We start from the raw sequence: 23,385 nt of genomic DNA on the forward strand, positions 1-23,385 counted from the left end.
CACAGTGTCAGAGAGGAGGTTTGATGAGGACTTATCTGTTGAGGTAGTATGGGCGGAGATTAGAAATAGGAGAGGAGAGGTCACCCTGTTGGGAGTCTTTTATAGACCTCCTAAAAGTTCTAGAGAGGTTGAGGAAAGGATTGCGGAGTCAATCCTGCTTAGGAGTGAAAGTAATAGGGCAATTGTTATGGGGGATTTTAACTTGACTAATATTGACTGGAATTGTTATAGCTCTAGCTCGTTAGAGGGGTCAGTTTTTGTTCAAAGCGTGCAGGAAGGTTTTTTGACTCAGTATGTAGACAGGCCAACTCGAGGTGAGGCTATATTGGATCTGGTGCTGGGAAATGAGCCAGACCAGGTGCTAGACTTGGAAGTTGGTGTGCATTTTGGTGATAGTGACCACAATTCGGTTACGTTCACCTTAGTGATGGAAAGGGATAGGCATGAACCTCGGGCCAGTGGTTTTAGCTGGGGGAAGGGTAATTATGAGGCTATTAGGAGAGAATTAGGAAACATAGGTTGGACTAGGAGATTACAGGGACTGGGAACGTCCGACATGTGGAGTTTTTTCAAGGAGCAGCTACTGCGAGTCTGTGATAGGTATGTCCCTGTCAGGCAAGGAGGAATTGGTAGGGCTAGGGAACCGTGGTGCACCAAAAAAGTTTCTTTGTTGGTTAAAAAGAAAAAGGAGGCTTATGTTCGGATGAGACGTGAGCACTCGGGTAGTGCACTAGAAAGCTTTAGATTGGCTAAGAGGGAGTTGAAGAGCGAGCTTAGAAGGGCTAAAAGGGGACATGAGAAGACTTTGGCGGATAGGGTTAAAGAGAATCCTAAGGCGTTCTATAGGTATGTCAAGAACAGAAGGTTGGTTAGGGCAAGTTTAGGGCCAGTTATAGATGGCAGAGGGAAGTTATGTGTGGAACCGGAGGAGATTGGTGAAGCATTGAACCAATATTTCTCTTCGGTGTTCACGCAAGGGGACATGAATATAGCTGAGGAGGACACTGGGTTGCAGGGGAGTAGAATAGACAGTATTACAGTTGATAAGGAGGATGTGCAGGATATTCTGGAGGGTCTGAAAATAGATAAATCCCCTGGTCCGGATGGGATTTATCCAAGGATTCTCTGGGAGGCAAGAGAAGTGATTGCAGAGCCTCTGGCTCTGATCTTCAGGTCGTCGTTGGCCTCTGGTATAGTACCAGAAGATTGGAGGTTAGCGAATGTTGTCCCATTGTTTAAGAAGGGGAACAGAGACTTCCCCGGGAATTATAGACCGGTGAGTCTCACTTCTGTTGTCGGCAAGATGTTGGAAAAAATTATAAGGGATAGGATTTATAGTTATTTGGAGAGTAATGAATTGATAGGTGATAGTCAGCATGGTTTTGTGGCAGGTAGGTCGTGCCTTACTAACCTTATTGAGTTTTTTGAGAAAGTGACCAAGGAGGTGGATGGGGGCAAGGCAGTGGACGTGGTATATATGGATTTTAGTAAGGCGTTTGATAGGGTTCACCATGGTAGGCTTCTGCAGAAAATGCAGATGTATGGGATTGGGGGTGATCTAGGAAATTGGATCAGGAATTGGCTAGCGGATAGGAAACAGAGGGTGGTGGTTGATAGTAAATATTCATCATGGAGTGCGGTTACAAGTGGTGTACCTCAGGGATCTGTTTTGGGGCCACTGCTGTTTGTAATATTTATTAATGATCTGGATGAGGGTATAGTTGGGTGGATTAGCAAATTTGCTGATGACACCAAAGTCGGTGGTGTGGTAGACAGTGAGGAAGGGTGTCGTAGTTTGCAGGAAGACTTAGACAGGTTGCAAAGTTGGGCCGAGAGGTGGCGGATGGAGTTTAATGCGGAGAAGTGTGAGGTAATTCACTTTGGTAGGAATAACAGATGTGTTGAGTATAGGGCTAACGGGAGGACTTTGAATAGTGTGGAGGAGCAGAGGGATCTAGGTGTATGTGTGCATAGATCCTTGAAAGTTGGGAATCAAGTAGATAAGGTTGTTAAGAAGGCATATGGTGTCTTGGCGTTTATTGGTAGGGGGATTGAATTTAGGAGTCGTAGCGTTATGTTGCAACTGTACACAACTCTGGTGCGGCCGCACTTGGAGTACTGTGTGCAGTTCTGGTCCCCACATTACAGGAAGGATGTGGAGGCTTTGGAGAGGGTGCAGAGGAGGTTTACCAGGATGTTGCCTGGTATGGAGGGGAGATCCTATGAGGAGAGGCTGAGGGATTTGGGATTGTTTTCGCTGGAAAGGCGGCGGCTAAGAGGGGATCTTATTGAAACATATAAGATGATTAGAGGTTTAGATAGGGTGGATAGTGATAGCCTTTTTCCTCTGATGGAGAAATCCAGCACGAGGGGGCATGGCTTTAAATTGAGGGGGGGTAGTTATAGAACCGATGTCAGGGGTAGGTTCTTTACCCAGAGGGTGGTGAGGGATTGGAATGCCCTGCCAGCATCAGTTGTAAATGCGCCTAGTTTGGGGGCGTTTAAGAGATCCGTAGATAGGTTCATGGACGAAAAGAAATTGGTTTAGGTTGGAGGGTCACAGTTTTTTTTTAACTGGTCGGTGCAACATCGTGGGCCGAAGGGCCTGTTCTGCGCTGTAATGTTCTATGTTCTATGTTCTAATCAGTATTCTGTAACTTGATTTCTGTGTCTGTGCACTGTTGGAGAACAGATATCCACTCCATCTGACGAAGGAGCTGTGCTCTGAAAGCTTATGGTATTTGCTACCAAATAAACCTGTTGGACTTTAACCTGGTGTTGTGAGACTTCTTACATCGCGTAAAAGAGCAGGGAGGTTATGTTGGAGCTGTACAGATAGAACATTGGTTAGGCCACAGCTGGAGTACTGTGTGCAATTCTGGTCACCTCACTATAGGAAAGATGTGACTGCACTAGAAGTGGTACAGAGGAGATTCACCACGATGTTGCCTGAGATGGAACACTTGAGCTATAAGAGGAGCCTAGAGAGGTTTGGATTGTTTTCTTTAGAGCAGAGAAGGCTGAGGAGGGGACATCCGGACAAATGTGGGATAATGCAGAGAGGAAATATACAGTAAATGGCAGAGGGATCTGGGTGTACAGGTACACAGGCCACTGAAAGTGGCAACGCAGATGGAGAAGGTGGTCAAGAAGGCGTATGGTATGCTTGCCTTCATCGGCTGCGGCATTGAGTTTAAAAATTGGCAAGTCATGTTTCAGCTTTATAGAACCTTAGTTAGGCTGCACTTGGAATATAGTGTTCAATTCTGGTCGTCACACTACCAGGAAGATGTGGAGGCTTTGGAGAGGGTACAGAAAAGATTTACCAGGATGTTGCCTGGTATGGAGGGCATTAGCTATGAGGAGAGGTTGGAGAAACTTGGCTTGTTTTCACTGGAACGACGGAGGTTGAGGGGCGACCTGATAGAAGTCTACAAGATTATGAGGGGCATGGACAGAGTGGATAGTCAGAAGTTATTTCCCAGGGTGGCTCAATTACTCGGAGGCATACGTTTAAGGTACGAGAGGCAAGGTTTAAAGGAGATGCACGAGGCAAATGTTTTAGAGAGGGTGGTGGGTGCTTGGAACTCGCTGCCAGGGGAGGTAGTGGAAGCAGATACGATAATGACTTTCAAGGGGGCGTCTTTACAAATACATGAATAGGATGGGAATAAGAACATAAGAACATAAGAATTAGGAGCAGGAGTAGGCCATCTTGCCCCTCGAGCCTGCCCCGCCATTCAATAAGATCATGGCTGATCTGACGTGGATCAGTACCACTTACCCGCCTGATCCCCATAACCCTTAATTCCCTTACCGATCAGGAATCCATCCATCCGCGCTTTAAACATATTCAGCGAGGTAGCCTCCACCACCTCAGTGGGCAGAGAATTCCAGAGATTCACCACCCTCTGGGAGAAGAAGTTCCTCCTCAACTCTGTCTTAAACCGACCCCCCTTTATTTTGAGGCTGTGTCCTCTAGTTTTAACTTCCTTACTAAGTGGAAAGAATCTCTCCGCCTCCACCCTATCCAGCCCCCGCATTATCTTATAAGTCTCCATAAGATCCCCCCTCATCCTTCTAAACTCCAACGAGTACAAACCCAATCTCCTCAGCCTCTCCTCATAATCCAAACCCCTCATCTCCGGTATCAACCTGGTGAACCTTCTCTGCACTCCCTCCAATGCCAATATATCCTTCCTCATACTATCCTTCCTCATCACTATCCACAACTCCAGCAATCTTTGTGTCGTCCCATATAGAGGGATATGGTCCTCAGAAAGGTAGGCGGTTTTAGTTCACATGGGCAGCATGGTCAGTACAGGCTGGAGGGCCGAAGGGCCTGTTCCTATGCTGTAATTTTCTTTGTTCTCTTTGTTCTTTGTTCTATGATTGAGGTGTATAAGGTTATGAGAGGTATGGACAGGTTGAATAGGAAGCAACTATTCCCCTTGGTTGAGGGTTCAATCACGAGGGGGCATAGTTTTAGGGAGAGAGGGACAAGATTCCGAGGGGATTTGAGAAAGAAAACTGGCGAGAATCTGGAATGCACTGCTGGAAACCGTACAACCTTCAAACAAGTATTTGCACTTGGAATATCATAATATTCAAAGAAATGGGAGCAGTGATGGAAAATCGTATTAATGCAGGCTTGGTGCAGACTCGATGAAGAAAGCAAAGTCAATATAGTCACTGCTGTGGGCAGGTGACGGGAATATCTCTCCAGAAAGTTCTCTGAATTAAAATCTGAGATTGGAAACATAGAAACATGGAAAATAGTGGGCCATTGGGCCCTTGGAGCCTGCTCCACCATTCATTTTGAGCATGGCTGATCATCAAATTCAATATCCTGATCCTGCCATTGCTCCCCATCCCCCACCTCCATATTCATTGATGCCTTTAGCACCAAGAGCTATATTTAATTTCTTCTTGAAATCAAACAATATTTTGGGTTCAACTACTTGCTGTCCTCGTGAATGCCACAGATTCATCACTCTTGAGGTGAAGAAATTTCTCCTCACCTCACTTATCCTCAAATTATGAATATTCTTTCTGAATCTACTTTGTTTAATTCTGTTAAAATTTTATAAGTTTCTGTGAGAACCCCCCTCACTCTTCTGAACTCCAATGAATATAATCCAAAGTGACTTAGTCACTTAGTCATATGACAGACCTGCCATCCCACAAATAAGCCTGATAAACCTTTGCTGCACTCCCTCTATAGCAACGACACCCTTCCTCAGATAAGGACACCAAAAGTGCACACAACACTCCAAGTGTGGCCTCACCAACACCCTATACAATTGCAGCAAAACATTCCTATTCCTATAATCAGATTCTCTTGCTGTGAAGGCCAACATACCATTTGATGCCTTTACTGCCTGCTGTACCTGCGCACTTACAAAAGAACAAAGAACAATACAGCACAGGAACAGGCCCTTCGGCCCTCCAAGACTGCGCCGCTGATGTGCCCAACAAGACCATTCATTTGTATCCCAGTCTGTTCATGTGGCTATCTAGATAAGTCTTAAATGATCCCAGCGTGTCCGCCTCAATCACCTTGCTTGGCAGTGCATTCCAGGCCTCCACCACCGTCTGTGTAAAATACGTCCCCTTGACATCTGTGTTGAACCTTGCCCCCCTCACCTTGAACCCGTGACCCCTTGTGTTCGTCACCTCTGACCTGGGAAAAAGCTTCCCACTGTTCACCCTATCTATGCCCTTCATAATTTTATACACCTCTATTAGGTCGCCCCTCATCCTCCGTCTTTCCAGGGAGAACAACCCCAGTTTACCCAGTCTCTCCTCATAGCTAAGACCCTCCATACCAGGCAACATCCTGGTAAACCTTTTCTGTACTCTCTCCAAAGCCTCCACGTCCTTCTGGTCGTGTGGCGACCAGAACTGGACGCAGTATTCCAAATGTGGCCTGACCAATGTTCTATACAGCTGCAACATCATATGCCAACTTTTATATTCTATGCCCCGTCCAATAAAATCAAGCATGCCTTCTTCATCACCCACTCCACCTGTGTTGCCACCTTTATACACCCAGGTCCCTCTGTGTGTCTACACTCCTGATGGTTCTGCCATTTATTGTATATCTCCCCCCTGCATTAGATCTACTGAAATGCATCACTTCGCATTTATCTGGATTAAATTCCATCTGCCATTTCTCCGCCCAATGTTCCAGCCTATCTATATCCTGCTGTATTCTCTGCCAATGTTCATCACTATCCACAACTCCAGCAATCTTTGTGTCGTCCGCAAACTTACTGATCACACCAGTTACATCTTCCTCCAAATCATTTATATATATCACAAACAGCAGAGGTCCCAGTACAGAGCCCTGCGGAACACCACTAGTCACAGACCTCCAACCGGAAAAAGACCCCTCCACTGCAACCCTCTGTCTTCTAAGGCGAAGCCAGTTCTCCATCCATCTAGCTAGCTCACCTTTTATCCCGTGAGATTTAACCTTTTGCACCAGCCTGCCATGAGGGACCTTGTCAAACGCTTTACTAAAATCCATATAGACGCCATCCACGGCCCTTCCCTCGTCAATCGTTTCTGTCACCTCCTCAAAAAACTCAACCAAATTTGTGAGGCATGACCTCCCTCGTACAAAACCATGCTGTCTATCGCTAATGAGATTATTCAGTTCTAAATGCGCATATATCCTATCTCTAAGAATCTTCTCCAACAACTTCCCTACCACGGACGTCAAGCTCACTGTTGAAGCGGAAACTTTTCCTGCTTCTTGACTGTGAAAGATAGACTCTACAAAATTCGTTTTGTCAATATAACAAGCATTTATTTACTAATACCCCACTGGGTGGACCCCACTGTGGTTCCCAGTGAGTATGTCTGCAGTAAGTGTTGGTTGCTTGAGGAACTCCGGCTCAGGGTTGATGAGCTGGAGTCTGAGCTTCAGACACTGCGACATATCAGGGAGGGGGAGAGTTACCTGGACACTGTGTTTCAGGAGGCAGTCACACCCCTCAGACTAACTAATTCAGCCGGGGGTCAGGGACAAGAGGGTGTGGCTGCGAGTGGGGCAGGAAGTGGGATCCAGAAGGTAGAGTTGCAAGAGCCTCAGTCCCTGAATCTGTACAACAGGTTCGAGATTCTTGCTCCCTGTGTGGACAGGAACGGGGACTGCAGGGAGGATGAGCAAACTGACCACAGCACCGTGGTACAGGGTGCCGTTCAGGTGGAGGAAGAAAAAAGAAATGTAGTGGTAATTGGGGATAGTGTAGTTAGGGGCATTGACACTGTTCTCTGTGACCAGGATCGAGAATCCCGAAGGTTGTGTTGCCTGCCTGGTGCTCGGGTTCAGGATATCTCATCTGGGCTGCAGAGGAACTTGGAGTGGGAGGGTAAGAATCCAGTTGTAGTGGTCCACGTAGGTGCCAACGACATAGGCAGAACAGGAACAAAGGTTCTGCAGAGGGAGTATGAAAAGCTAGGAGCCAAATTAAAAAACAGAACCAACAAGGTGGTAATCTCTGGATTACTACCTGAGCCACAAGCAAATTGGCGCAGGGTCAATAAGATTAAGGAGGTAAATGCGTGGCTCAAAGATTGGTGTGGGAGGAATGGGTTTGAATTCATGGGACATTGGCACCAGTATTGGGGAAGAGGGGACCTGTTCCGATGGGATGGTCTTTGTCTGAATCATGCTGGGACCAGAGTCCTGGCGAATCGTATAACTAGGGCTGTAGATAGAGCTTTAAACTGAATAGTGGGGGGGAGGGTTCAGGGGTATGGGGAATTACAAAATCAAAAGTAAAGGAGAGGGTACGAGTGCAGGTTAATGATGAGGCCTTTCAACTAGTTAAAGGAGCCAAGGGCTCAGGCAGAGTAAAAAAGGTGACAAACACAAGAAGGGAGGTGGTCAACGCAGTGCAAGGAGATGGTCTGGGGAAGGATAACCGGTTTGCGACAGGTAGGGACAGAGCGTGCAATCAAAAGAATGCACTAACAAATTGGGTCCATCTCGAGGCTAGCATAAAGACACTTTACCTGAATGCACGTAGCATTCGAAACAAAGTGAATGAGTTGATGGCACAAATCAGTACAAATGGGTATCATCTGGTGGCCATTACAGAAACGTGGTTGCAGGGTGACCAGGACTGGGAACTGAATATCCAGGGGTATCAGACATTTCGGAAGGATAGACAGGAAGGAAAAGGAGGTGGGGTAGCTCTGTTAATTAAAGATAACATCAGGGCGGTAGTGAGAGACGATATAGGCTCTAAGGAGCACAATGTGGAATCGTTGTGGGTGGAGATAAGGAATAGTAAGGGGAGAAAGTCACTGGTGGGCGTGGTCTATAGGCCCCCAAATAATAACTTTGAGGTGGGTCGGGCTATAAACAAGCAAATAATGGATGCGTGCAAAAACGGAACAGCAATAATCATGGGGGATTTTAACCTGCATATTGATTGGTTGACTCAAGTCGGACGTGGTGGACTTGAGGAAGAGTTCTTAGAATGCTGTCGGGATAGAACATAGAACATAGAACAGTACAGCACAGAACAGGCCCTTCGGCCCACGATGTTGTGCCGACCTTCATCTGAAACCAAGATCAAGCTATCCCACTCCCTACCATCCTGGTGTGCTCCATGTGCCTATCCAATAACCGCTTAAATGTTCCTAAAGTGTCTGACTCCACTATCACTGCAGGCAGTCCATTCCACACCCCAACCACTCTCTGCGTGAAGAACCTACCTCTGATATCCTTCCTATATCTCCCACCATGAACCCTATAGTTATGCCCCCTTGTAATAGCTCCATCCACCCGAGGAAATAGTCTTTGAACGTTCACTCGATCTATCCCCTTCATCATTTTATAAACCTCTATTAAGTCTCCCCTCAATCTCCTCCGCTCCAGAGAGAACAGCCCCAGCTCCCTCAACCTTTCCTCATAAGACCGACACTCCAAACCAGGCAGCATCCTGGTAAATCTCCTCTGCACTCTTTCCAGCGCTTCCACATCCTTCTTATAGTGAGGTGACCAGAACTGCACGCAATATTCCAAATGCGGTCTCACCAAGGTCCTGTCCAGTTGCAGCATAACCCCATGGCTCTTAAACTCCAACCCCCTGTTAATAAAAGCTAACACACTATATGCCTTCTTCACAGCTCTATCCACTTGAGTGGCAACCTTTAGAGATCTGTGGATATGGACCCCAAGATCTCTCTGTTCCTCCACAGTCTTCAGAACCCTACCTTTGACCCTGTAATCCACATTTAAATTTGTCCTACCAAAATGAATCACCTCACATTTATCAGGGTTAAACTCCATTTGCCATTTTTCAGCCCAGCTTTGCATCCTATCTATGTCTCTTTGCAGCCTAGTTTCCTCAACAGTATGTTACAGAGGATAGTTTCCTCGAACAGTATGTTACAGAACCTACGAGGGAGCGAGCTGTCTTGGATCTGGTCCTGTGTAATGAGACAGGTAAAATTAATGATCTTCTTGTGAGGGTTCCTCTTGGAATGAGTGATCACAATATGGTTGAATTTCTAATACAAATGGAGGGTGAGAAGGTAGGGTCCCAAACCAGTGTCCTCTGCTTGAACAGAGGGGAGTACAATAGGATGAGGGCAGAATTGGCTAATGTAGACTGGGAGCGCAGACTAGTTGGTAGGACAGCTGAGCAACAGTGGCGGATTTTTAAGGAGATTTTTCTCAGTACTCAGCAAAAATATATTCCTGTGATAAAGAAGGAATGTAAGAAAAGGGATAACCAGCCGTGGATAACTAAGGAAATAAAGGAGAGTATTAAATTAAAAACCGATGCGTACAGAGTGGCCAAAACTAGTGGGGAATTAGAAGATTGGGAAAGCTTTAAAAAACAACAAAGAACTACTAAGAAAGCGATAAAGAAAGGTAGATTGATTATGAAACTAAACTAGCACAAAATATAAAAACTGATAGTAAAAGTTTTTACAAATATATAAAAAGGAAAAGAGTGGCTAAAGTAAATGTTGGACCCTTAGAAGATGGGAAGGGGGATTTAATAATAGGAAACGAGGAAATGGCCGAGGCCTTAAACAAGTTTTTTGTGTCGGTCTTCAGGGTAGAGGACACAAATAGCTTACCGAAAATTAATGGTCGTGGGACTGTAGGGGGTGAGGTCCTTAAAACGGTTACTATTACTAAAGAGGTAGTGCTTGGTAGGCTTATGGGACTAACGGTAGACAAGTCCCCGGGCCCGGATGGAATGCATCCCAGGGTACTGAAAGAAATGGCAGAAGTAATAGCAGATGCGTTGGTTGTAATTTATCAAAATTCGCTGGACTCTGGGGTAGTGCCGGCTGATTGGAAAACAGCAAATGTGACGCCGCTGTTTAAAAAAGGAGGTAGACAAAAGTCGGGTAACTACAGGCCGGTTAGCTTAACGTCTGTAGTTGGGAAATTGCTGGAATCCATCATTAAAGAAGAAATAGCAGGACACCTGGAAAAAAATGGTTCGATGAAGCAGACGCAGCATGGATTCATGAAGGGAAAGTCGTGTTTGACGAATTTACTGGATTTTTATGAAGATGTAACGGGTGCGGTTGACAGAGGGGAACCGGTGGATGTGGTGTTTTTGGATTTCCAGAAGGCATTCGATAAGGTGCCTCACAAAAGGTTGCTGCAGAAGATTAGGGTACACGGAGTTAGGGGTAAGGTGTTGGCGTGGATTGGGGATTGGCTATCTAACAGGAAGCAGAGAGTTGGAATAAATGGGTGCTTTTCTGGTTGGCAGTTGGTGACTAGTGGTGTGCCGCAGGGATCGGTGCTGGGGCCTCAACTGTTTACCATATACATAGACGATCTGGAGGAGGGGACCGAATGTAGGGTAACCAAGTTTGCGGATGATACAAAGATGAGTGGGAAAGCAAATTGCGTGGAGGATGCGGAAAGTCTGCAGAGAGATTTGGATAGGCTAAGTGAGTGGGTGAGGATCTGTATATGTGTATTGTGTATTGTCAATGTGTATTGTCAATACACATCTTTTTAGCCTGTCTTGATGCTCTCTCCACTCACATTGTTTCGTTTCTTAAAGACTTGATTAGTTGTAAGTATTCGCATTCCAACCATTATTCATGTAAATTGAGTCTGTGTCTTTATATGCTCTGTTTGTGAATAGAATAGAATTCCCACTCACCTGAGCTCCGAAAGCTTGTGTGGCTTTTGCTACCAAATAAACCTGTTGGACTTTAACCTGGTGTTGTTAAACTTCTTACTGTGTTTACCCCAGTCCAACGCCGGCATCTCCACATCACCTCACCTGTGCACAGTGAAGAGACAAAGATTTCTGTTAGAGGCCCAGCAATTTTATCTCTTGCCTCCCTGAGGAGTCTAGGATAGATGCCATCCGGCCCTGGGTATTTGTCTGTCTTAATGTTTCCTAAAAAACCTAACACTTCCTCCCTTGTAATTGAGATTTTTTCTAACGGGTCAACACATCTCTCTGAGACAATACCAGTCAACATGTCCCTCTCCTTTGTGAATACTTACTTTCCTTGTGAATACTTACTTTCAACAACTGATGCACAAGGATACCAAGGTCTCACTGAGTATCCACCTTTCTCAATTTACGCCCTTTCAAATAATAATTTGCCTTCCTATTATTACTACCAAAGTGAATAACCTCACATTTATCCACATTATACTGCATATGCTCACTCACTTAGCCTGTCCAAATCATGCTGAAGCATCTCTGCATCCTCCTCACATCCTCCCACCCAACTTTATATCATTTGCAAACTTGGAGATAATACATTTAGTTTCCTCTTCCAAATCATTAATATACAATGCAAATAGTTGGGGTCCCAGCATAAATCCCTGTGGTACCCACTCATCACTGCCTTCCACTCAGAAAAAGACCCATTTATGCCAATTCTTTGCTTCCTATCTGCTAATCAGCTTTCTATCCATCTCAAGGCACTACCTACTATCCCATGCACTTTAACTTTATACAGTACTCTGCTATGTGAGACCTTGTCAACAGCATTCTGAAAGTCTAAATAATCCAAATCCACCGGTTCTCCTTGATCAACTCTACATTTGGAAATAGTTTCTCCATTCCTTTACAGAAATTTAATTTCAAATGTGCTCTTCCGACCAATCCTGTAATTATTGTTGCTGTTTATAGCATACTTCTTGGTGGAGTTAATTTCTAATTCGGAAATAAGTTGACTGGGGATAAAGGTGCACGATGATTAGCACTGCTGCCTCACAGCGTAAGGGACCTGGGTTTGATTCCGGCCTTGGGTGACTGTGTAGGGTTTGCACGTTTTCCCGTGTCTGCGTGGGTTTCCTCCGGGTGCTCCAGTTTCCTCCCACAGTCTAAAAATGTGCAGGTTAGGTGGGTTGACCATGCTAAATTGCCACTTACTGTCCAAAGATGTGTAGGTTATGTGGATTGGCCATGGTAAATGCTCAGGGTTGTGGAGATAGGGTGGAGGGAGTAGGAAGCTCTGTCAGTGAGTTGGTGCTGACTCAATGGGCTGAGTGGTCTCGTTCTGCACTGGGATTCCATGATTCTATGATATTGTGATCTCCAATAGTATCAGGAAGGCTCATTCATGCTGTTGAGACTTAATGCAGGACAAGACTTAGAAAAATCCATAACTCATGGGGAGTGACATGTAGAGGCTGGCGGGCAGGGGTGGATAGGGGGTCATGTACCAGAATTTACTATCTTGGTAATGTTGATTCATAAAGTTACTGCCTGCTTCCTGTTGACTGAGTGTCCCTGTCTCTGTGTTTCAGCTCCAGTGGAGAGTGTGAACATTGAATCCTATCTAACTGAATATACACTGAGTGACCTGCAGCCAGCAACTGTGTACGAAGTGAATTTAAAGACAGTGCGAGGCCTCACAGAGAGTCAGCATGTCTCAAACACATTTCAGACAGGTCAGTAACTGAATGCTGCCAATACTAAGATGGTATAGAGGGATATAGGCCAAATGTGGGCAATTGGGACTAACTTTGTGGTTAAAAACTGGGCAGCATGGTCAAGTTGGGCTGAAAGGCCTGTTTCCATACTGTAAACCTCTCTGACTCATACCCAATGAATCAGCCTGTGATCTCTGCTCATCTCCTGTTACACTCTGTCTTGCTGCGCTCATGCTGGGCAATGGGAAAGGATGCTCTGGCTCAGGAGGACAAGGGGATTGGAAATACCGCAGGGCTGAAAGAGCTTCCATTGCCGATATTGGTGAGCATGTTGAATGTTCAGCAAAGTTAGAAAGTGGCCAAAACACGGAATACATTTACTGAGGTGTGACTGTTCAACAGGGAGAGGTCACTGTTCAACAGTGAGGGGGTCAGTGTCCAGTGAGTGGCCAGTGTGGGGTCAGTGGCCAGTGTGGGGTAGTGATCGGTCAGTGTCCAGTGAGGGGTACTGATCGGTCAGTGTCCAGTGAGGGGTACTGATCGGTCAGTGTCCAGTGAGGGGTACTGATCGGTCAGTGTCCAGTGAGGGGTACTGATCGGTCAGTGTTTCGTGTGGAGTAGTGATCGGTCAGTATCCAGTGTGGGAAGTGATTGATCTGTGTCCAGTGTGGGGTGGTGATTGGGCAGTGTCCAGTGTGGGGATGTGAGGGGTCAGTTTCCAGTGTGGAGTCAGTGTCCATTTGGGGTCATTGAGGGATCAATGTCCACTGCTGTGTTAATGAGGGGTTAGCGCCTGGTGTAAGCCCAGTGATCAGTGTCCAGTGTGGGGTCTGCAAGATGTCAGTGTTCAATGTGAAGACAGTGAGGAGGTCAGTGTTCAATGTTGGCTCGGTCCAGTGTGGGGGAAGTGAGGGGTCATTTCCAGTGTGCGGTCAGTGATGGGTCAGTTTACAGTTGGGTGTCAGTGAAGTGTCAATGTCCATTGTGGGGTCAGTGAGGGGTCAGCGTCCAGTGTGGCGCCAGTGAGGGGTCAGTATCCAGTGTGGGGTCAGTGAGGGTTTGCTATGATTTTGATTTTCAATAGACTGGAGTTTTTTTGAACTTTTTCATTGTTTCTTTATCTCTTTTCCTTAGTTATTTTTGCCACTATGTTTTTTTGTCTATTTCTAAGCCTTGCCTGTTCTGTCCTCATTCATTTGTCAAAGGCTTCATATAAGTTTTAGGTTTTTATTGGAATGTGAATACTCACTCTCAGTCTGAATGGTGTTACGATCACTATTTTCCACATTCATTTCCAGCTATGGATAAGCCACTTGCTGTGCAGGTTGTCAATATGACTCCCACTGAGGCTGTGCTTGAGTGGATTGCACCTCAGGCCATGGTGGAGAATTATGTTATTGTTTTAACTCACAACCAAGGTAGGTGCTGTATCCTAGATTTCAGATTGTATTTTCTTATGTGTACTGCCACCCCGCACCCCCCCCCCCCCTCCCCACCTCCCCGCTCCCCACCCAGCTTCTAACATCCCTCTAGCCTCTGTAACCAAAAGAGAAAAGGCTGGGAAATCTCAGCAGGTCTGGCAGCAGTTGTAAGGAGAGAAAAGAGCTGACATTTCGAGATGACTCTTTGTCAAAGCTCAAAGGCACAGCAAGTGGGAGATATACGGTAAGGGAATGAAAGGTGAGTCATAGCCACAAAAGCAAGGGGAAAGGCTGCTAATGGCAGTCCATAGGGAGAATAAAGGGTGTGAATGGCCAAACATCTCGATGTGGTCTCCTCTCTATCGGAGAGACCAAATGTAGACTGGGTGATTGCTTTGCGGAGCACCTTCGCTCTGTGCACAATCAGGACCCTGAGTTTCCTGTTGCTTGCCATTTTAACACACGATCCCGCTCCCATGCCCACATGTCTGTCCTTGGCCTGCAGCAATGTTCGAGTGAAGCTCAATGCAAACTGGAGGAACAGTATCTCATCTTCCAGCTCGGCACGTTACAGCCTTCCAGTCTCAACTTCAAATTCAGCAACTTCAGATGATTAGCTCTATCCCACCTCGACCCTTTTGTTTTCATTTTATTTAATTTTCAGCTGTTCTCTACCACTTATTTCTTTATTGTCTTTCTTTGTTTTCTTTCCCACCCACTCTTTTCCCCTATTTCATCCCCTCTTTTCTGATCTTTTCTCCCCTTTTGCTTCCCCTTTCCCCCTTTTTCTCCGTTTTAACTCTCTCCCACCCATCTCCCCTCTCCTGCCACATCTTCATCTGTCACAGCTTACCCTCTGATTTCAGCTTCTCTGTTGTTTGGCCTTTCACACTTTTTATTCTTTCTATGGACTGTCATTAGCAGCCTTTCCCTTTTTTGGTTGGTTATGAATCATCTTTCATTCTCTCATCGTACCGTATAAATATCTCCCACTTTCTACTTCTTTTAGCTTTGACAAAGGGTCATCTGGACTCGAAACGTCAGCTCTTTTCTCTCCTTACAGATGCTGCCAGACCTGCTGAGATTTTCCAGCATTTTCTCTTTTGGTTTCAGATTCCAGCATCTGCAGCAATTTGCTTTTTATCCTCTAGCCTCTGTACTCTGTGCATATATACTGCCCCTGGATTCTTCCTGCACTCTGTTTTCTTAGTGTATATACTGTGTGCTCTCATTATTCCCTTCCTATACGTTCATTGTATTATCATTTTATTTTCACTGTACACGCTTGTGAAGTCTGTCTGTACACCTACTGTACCGACTGGAATCATCCTGTACTTACACTGCACTCTCCCTGTCTCTGAAAATACTCTCTGTGTACCTGCCCTTTATTCTGCTGTTTGTGTACTCTGTGTGCTCTCTGCATTCTCATCGTACCTACTCTTTACTGTGCTGTTTGTGTTCCCCCTCTACTCTCTGCGCTCTCCCTGTGTACCCTCTGCGTACCCTCTGCTGATTTATACTCTCCTTTTGATTCCAGTTGTTGCTGACACCATTCTTGCTGATGGAGTGACCACACGCTATTGGCTGAGCAATCTCCAGCCACTCACCAATTACTCTGTCACCGTCTACGCTGTCAGAGGCTCCATAACCAGCGCGTCTGTCTTCGTAAACTTCCTCACTCGTATGTAGCCCCTTCAATAATCCACAGTCCAGCAACAGATGCAGTCAGTAACACAGCATGATGAGGGAGCATATTCATAGATAGCATGCCTATAGATGTGGTCACTCTGCGGCATTAAAGTATGCAGGCGTGGGGACGCAGCAGGAATTGGTGACCATCAGGCAGCCAGTAAGAAACAAGCAGTAGTGCAGGAACCCAAGTGCATCTCAGTCTCTGACTAGCATTTGGTTCTTGAATAGTGATGGTTCATCTGAGAAGTGCTTCTCGAACCAAATCCTTGGCACCCTCAGCGGATCCTGGAGGCATAAAGAAGACAGAAAAGTGATAGTGATAGGACATTTAGCAGTGAGGGGAACAGACAAGCATTTCTGCACCCACAGATATCCGGGGTCAAGGATATTAGAGATTGGCTGCAAAGCTCTGAGGGGAAGGGGGGTGGGGTGGGGTTGCGTGCCCAGGTGATGGTCCACATTGGTACCAATGACATAGATAGAAAGGGGGATTCTGCAATCAGAATTTTAGGTGCTAGGGAGAAAATTAGCAAGTGGGATTTCAAATTGAGTAATCTCGAATACAAGCAAGTACAGGAATAGTAGAATGAAGCAGATAAATGCATGGCAGGAAAGATGGTGCAGGAGGGATGGCTTTAGATTGCTTGGACATTGAGATCAGCTCGGAACTGATTGGACAGGCTGGAGGGTTTCACCAAAATATAGCCAGTGTAAATTTCCTTGCAAAGTGACTTGCTGGTGCAACTGGGGAGAGTTTAAACTAACAGCAGTGATGTGGGAAGCAGGAGGTAAGATTAGAGTGGGATACCATGGTACACAGGGAATTGGGAGGGGCCTGCTAGCACCAGAGCAGGAAATATTAAGTTATTTGGTGGGCTCGGAATAAGAGGGACAAAATGGAGAAAGAGGATGTCACAGAGCGGTCAGGGGCAGAATCTATTTGGCGAGAGCTAAGGAACAAAAAAAGGTGCAATTACATTGCTCGGTATCATCTGGAGGTCACCAACTAGTGAGAGAAATGTATAGAAACAAAAGAATTCCTCGAGTGTATTCAGGAACACTTTCTTTGACAGTATGTTTCCAATGCTGCTCGACATAGTTCTGGAAAATGAGATGGGCCAATTGGAACAAGCATCAGGAGGAGAACGTTTAGGGAAGAGTGTTTATTATATCATAAGAGTTAGGCTGTTTATGGAAAACGACAAAGAACAATCCAGAGTTAGAATAATTAATTGTGGGAAAGCCAACTTCAATGGGGTAAGCACAAATATAGACTGAATAAAATGGAGTCAAAGGTTGGCAGGAAAAATGGTAGCTGATCAATCGGCTACCTTTGAAACGAGAGAACTTGGACATAGTCAATGTATAATTCCTCAAAAGGCAAAGGTAGGGCAAACAAATCCACAACTTCCTGGATGATGAAAACTATTTAAATTAAGATAAAGAAGAGGAAGTGCATTTATAACAAGTGTCAGGTAGAAAGTACAAGTGAGAACCAGGCCAAATATAAAAGGATAAGAGGGGAAGTGAAGAAGAAAATGAGAAAAGCAAAGAGGGAGTATGAAAAGAGATTGGCAGTTAACGTAAAAAGGAATCTCAAAGTCTTCTATAGGTACATAAAAAGCAAAAGGGTGTAAAAGGAGTAGAGCTAATTAGGGACCAAAAAGGGATTGACACATGGAGACAGAGGACACAGCTGCATTAAATGAATATTTTACATCTGTCTTTGTGAAAGAAGAAAATGTGATGGAGGCCATGATAATAGAGGAGGTAATTAAGGTGTTGGATAGGTTACCTGTACATAAAATTAATAAGGCATTGGCACGATGGTTAGCACTGCTGCCTCACAGTGCCAGGGACGCAGGTTCAATTCCGGCCTCGGGTGACTGTGCGGAGTTTGCACGTTTTCCCTGTGTCTGTGTGGGTTTCCTCTGGGTGCTCTGGTTTCCTCCCACTGTTCAAAGGTCTGTGGGTTAGTTGATTGGCCATGCTAAATTGCCCCTTAGTGTCAGGGAGCTTAGCAGGATAAATACATGGGGTTACAAGGATAGGGCCGGGGCGGGATTGTTCTCAGTGCAGGCTCAATGGGCTGAATGGCCTCCTTCTATACTGTTGGGGTTTCTATGATTCTATGACAGGATGAGATGCATCCAAAGATATTGAAGGAAGTGAGAATAAAAATTGCATCGGTGCTGGTTATAATCTTTCAGTCTTCGACTCAGGGAAAGATTGGAGAATTGCAAATGTTATGCACTGGTTTAAAAAATGGTGTTAGGGAAAGCTCAGCAAATACAGGCCAATCTGGTTAACATCAGTGAATCATAGAATCATAGAATCCCTACAGTACAGAAAGAGGCCATTCGGCCCATCGAGTCTGCACCGACCACAATCCCACCCAGGCCCTACCCCTATATCCCTACATATTTTACCCACTAATCCCTCTAACCTACGCATCTCAGGACACTAAGGGGCAATTTTAGCATGGCCAATCAACCTAACCCGCACATCTTTGGACTGTGGGAGGAAACCGGAGCACCCGGAGGAAACCCACGCAGACACGAGGAGAATGTGCAAACTCCACACAGACAGTGACCCAAGCCGGGAATCGAACCCAGGTCCCTGGATCTGTGAAGCAGCAGTGCTAACCACTGTGCTACCGTGCCGCCCTGGTGGTGGAGAAAGTTCCAGAAACAAGAATTCAGGACAACATTAATAGTCACATGGACCAATTTATTAATGAAGAGAAGCCAGCATAGATTTAACAAGGGAAAATCACAATGAGCTGGAGATTTTTAAAGAGATAACAGATAGGGTCGATGATGGTAACACTGTTGATGTGGTGTATATGGACAGTTAATTTAGTGCCACAGAACAAGCTTGTTAAAGAAGTTATAGCTCAGGAAACAAAAAGGGCAAGAGCAAGGGGACAGTGACTTCAGGGTGACAGGAAAAAGAGTAATGTTCAATTGATTTTTTTTCAGATAGGGAGATTTGCAGTGGAAGAATTGTGAACTGTGAGGAGAACAGAGCAGAACACCAAAAAATGATGGGGAAAAGGTTTATGGAAAAGAGGGAGGTTAAACAGATGTAATTAAACACATAGGATATGAAGTCATTCATTTGACAGAAAGAGAAAAATTAAATACATCTCTAAAACGATTGGGAGAGCAGAAGGACCTCACTAAAAATGTACATTGTGCATTGCAGATTAGATGCTGATTTGATGGGCCAAATAACCATTCAAACTAATTCCATCATCACTGTGAGCTCTCTCCCGCTCTCTAGATTCGAATATTAATGTGAGCTCTCTCTCTCTCGATTCCAATATCACTGTGAGTTCTCTCTCAACATTCCAATATCACTCTGAGCTCACTCGAGATTCCAATATCACTGTGAGCTCTCTCTAGATTTCAATATCACTGTGAGTTCTCTCTAGATTTCAATATCACTGTGAGCTCTCTCTAGATTTCAATATCACGGTGAGCTGTCTCCAGATTCCAATATCACTGTGAGCTGTCTCCAGATTCCAATATCACTCTGAGCTCTCTCTAGATTCCAATATCACTGTGAGCTGTCTCCAGATTCCAATATCACTGTGAGCTGTCTCCAGATTCCAATATCACTGTGAGCTGTCTCCAGATTCCAATATCACTGTGAGCTGTCTCCAGATTCCAATATCACTGTGAGCTCTCTCTAGATTCCAATATCACTGTGAGCACTCTCTCTAGATTCCAGTATCACTGTGAGCTGTCTCCAGATTCCAATGTCACTGTGAGCTGTCTCCAGATTCCAATATCACTGTGAGCTCTGAGCTCTCTAGATTCCAATATTACCGTGAGATCTCTCCAGATACCAATATCACTGTGAGTTCTCTCTAGATTCCAATATCACTGTGAGCTCTCTCTAGATTCCAATATTACCGTGAGATCTCTCCAGATACCAATATGATAGAAACGTAGAAACATAGAAAAGCTACAGCACAAAACAGGCCCTTCGGCCCCACAAGTTGTGCCGAACATATTAGGCCTTTTAGGCATATTAGACCTTTTAGGCCTACCTATAACCCTCCATCCTATTAAGTCCCATGTACTCATCCAGGAGTCTCTTAAAAGACCCTATTGAGTTCGCCTCCACCACCACTGACGGCAGCCGATTCCACTCGCCCACCACCCTCTGTGTGAAAAACTTCTCCCGAACATTTCCCCTGTACCTACCCCCCAGCACCTTAAACCTGTGTCCTCTCGTAGCAGCCATTTCCACCCTGGGAAAAAGCTTTTGAGAGTCCACCCGATCTATGCCTCTCTACATCTTATATACCTCTATTAGGTCTCCTCTCATCCTATGTCTCTCCAAGGAGAAAGACCGAGCTCCCTCAGCCTATCCTCATAAGGCATGCCACTCAATCCAGGCAACATCCTTGTAAATCTCCTCTGCACCCTTTCAATCTTTTCCAAATCCTTCCTGTAATGAGGCGACCAGAACTGAGCACAGTACTCCAAGTGGGGTCTGACGAGGGTCTTATATAGCTGCATCATTATCCCCGAACTCCTAAACTCAATCCCTCGATTGATAAAGGCCAGCACACCATACACCTTCTTAACCACCTCCTCCACCTGCGGGGCCGATTTTAGAGTCCTATGGACCCGGACCCCAAGGTCCTTCTGATCCTCTACAGTACTAAGTCTTTCCCTTTATATTGTACTCCTTCATCCCATTTGACCTGCCAAAATGGACCACTACGCATTTATCTGGGTTCAAGTCCATCTGCCACTTGTCCGCCCAGTCTTTCATCCTATCTATGTCCCTCTGTAACTTCTGACACCCCTCCAGACTGTCCACAACCCCACCAACCTTCATGTCGTCGGCAAACTTACCAACCCATCCCTCCACTTCCTCATCCAGGTCATTTATGAAAATGACAAACAGCAAGGGTCCCAGAACAGATCCCTGGGGCACACCACTGGTGACCAACCTCCGTTTAGAAAAAGACCCATCTATACCCACTCTCTGCCTCCTTTGGGCAAGCCAGTTCTGGATCCACAGGGCAGCAGCCCCTTGGATCCCATGCCCTCTCAGTTTTTCTAGAAGCCTTGCATGGGGGACCTTATCGAACGCCTTGCTAAAATCCATATAAACCACATCTACCGCTTTCCCTTCGTCAATGTGTTTAGTCACATTTTTGAAGAACTCCACCAGGCTCGTAAGGCACGATCTGCCTTTGACAAAGCCATGCTGAGTATTCTTGAGCATACTAAACCTCTCTAAATGCTCATAAATCTTGTCCCTCAGGATCTTCTCCATCAGTTTACCAACCACTGAGGTTAGACTCACCGGTCGGTAATTTCCTGGGCTATCCCTATTCCTCTTCTTAAAAATAGGAACCACATCCACAATCCTCCAATCCTCCGGCACCTCTCCCGTCTCCAGGACGCAAAGATCATCGCCAGAGGCTCTGCAATCTCTTCCCTCGCCTCTCAGAGTAACCTGGGGTACATCCCATCCGAACCCGGCGATTATCTATCTTGATGCCATTCAAAGATTCCAGCACAACCTCTTTGTTAAAATCCACATACGCAATCTTTTCAGTCCACCGCAAGCCCGCAGTACATCCACCCAGGTCCTTCTCCTCTGTGATTCCAATATCACCGTGAGCTCTCTCTCTTGATTCCAATATCACTGTGGCCTCTCCAGATTCCAATATTACTGTGAGCTCTCTGTCTAGATTCCATTCGCCCTGTGAGCTCTCTCTCTGGATTCCAAAATCACTGTGAGCTCTCTCTCTGGATTCCAATACCACTGTGAGTTCTCTCTAGTTTCCGATATCACTGTGAGCTCTCTCTCTGGATTCCAGTTTCACGGTGAGGTCCCCCTCTGGATTCCAATATCATTGTGAGCTCGCTCGATTCCTACATCACTGTGACTTAACTCTCTAAATTCCAATATCACTGTGAGCTCTCTCGAGATTCCAATATCACTGTGAGCTCTCTCTCTCGATTCCAGTATCACGGTGAGTTCCCCCTCTGGATTCCAATATCATTGTGAGCTCTCGAGATTCCAACATCACTGTGAGTTAACTCTCTAAATTCCGATATCATTGTGTGTGAGCTCTCTCTCTGGATTCCGATATCACAGTGAGCTCTCTCTCCGGATTCCAATTTCAATGTGAGCTCTCTCTCCCTCTCGCTTCCAATATGAGTTTGAGCTCTCTCTCTCTCTAGATTCCAATATAACTGTGAATTCTCCCTAGATTCCAATATCACTGTGAGCTCTCCCCAGATTCCAATATCACTGTGAGCTCTCTCTAGATTCCAGTATCACTGTGAGCTCTCTCTCTCTAGATACCAATATCACTGTGAGCTCTTTCTAGAATCCAATATCACTGTCTCTCTCTTGATTCCAATATCACTGTAATCTCTCTCTCTCTAGAAATCATAGAAACCCTACAGCACAGAAAGAGGCCATTCGGCCCATCGAGTCTGCACCGACCACAATCCCACCCAGGCCCTACCCCTCTATCCCTACATATTTACCCACTAATCCCTCTAATTTACGCATCTCAGGACACTAAGGGCAATTTTAGCATGGCCAATCAACCTAACCCGCACATCTTTGGACTGTGGGAGGAAACCGGAGCACCCGGAGAAAGCCCACGCAGACACGAGGAGAATGTGCAAACTCCACACACACAGTGACCCAAGCCGGGAATCGAACCCAGGACCCTGGAGCTGTGAAGCAGCAGTGCTAACCACTGTGCTACCATGCTGCCCTAGATTCCAGTATCACTGTGAGCTCTCTCTAGATTCCAATATCACTGTGAGCTCTCTTCCCATATTCTAATATCACCGTGAACGCTCTCTCTAGATTCCAATATCACTGTGAGCTCTCTCTCTCGATTCCAATATCACTGTGAGCTCTCTCTCTCGATTCCAATATCACTGTGAGCTCTCTCTCTAGATTCCAGTACCACTGTGAGCTCTCTCTCTCGATGCCAATATCACTGTGAGCTCTCTCTCTAGATTCCAATATCACTGTGAGCTCTCCCTAGATTCCAATATCACTGTGAGCTCTCTCTCTCTTGATTCCAGTATCACTGTGAGCTCTCTCTAGATTCTAATATCACTGTGAGCTCTCTCCCCATATTCTAATATCACTGTGACCTCTCTCTCCAGATTCCAATATCACTGTGAGCTCTCTCTCTCGATTCCAGTATCACGGTGAGTTCCCCCTCTGGATTCCAATATCATTGTGAGCTCTCGAGATTCCAACATCACTGTGAGTTAACTCTCTAAATTCCAATATCACTGTGAGCTCTCTCTCTAGATTCCAGTATCACTGTGAGCTCTCTCTCTAGATTCCAATATCACTGTGAGCTCT

At 45.6% G+C, this 23,385-nt stretch overlaps 1 protein-coding gene across 1 annotated transcript in view; it reads left to right on the forward strand.

Moving 5' to 3' along the window:
• tnr (tenascin R (restrictin, janusin)) overlaps positions 1–23,385 on the forward strand; it is a 383,262-nt gene that overhangs the window by 206,906 nt on the left and 152,971 nt on the right. Inside the window, exons 12-14 of the mRNA XM_078219166.1 lie at positions 12,779–12,916; positions 14,197–14,316; positions 15,857–16,000. Coding sequence (XP_078075292.1) covers positions 12,779–12,916; positions 14,197–14,316; positions 15,857–16,000 — 402 coding nt within the window. The remainder of the gene's footprint in view (positions 1–12,778; positions 12,917–14,196; positions 14,317–15,856; positions 16,001–23,385) is intronic.

This window comes from Mustelus asterias, chromosome 8 (genome assembly GCF_964213995.1).
Source record: "Mustelus asterias chromosome 8, sMusAst1.hap1.1, whole genome shotgun sequence".
Classification (NCBI taxonomy): Eukaryota; Metazoa; Chordata; class Chondrichthyes; order Carcharhiniformes; family Triakidae; genus Mustelus; species Mustelus asterias.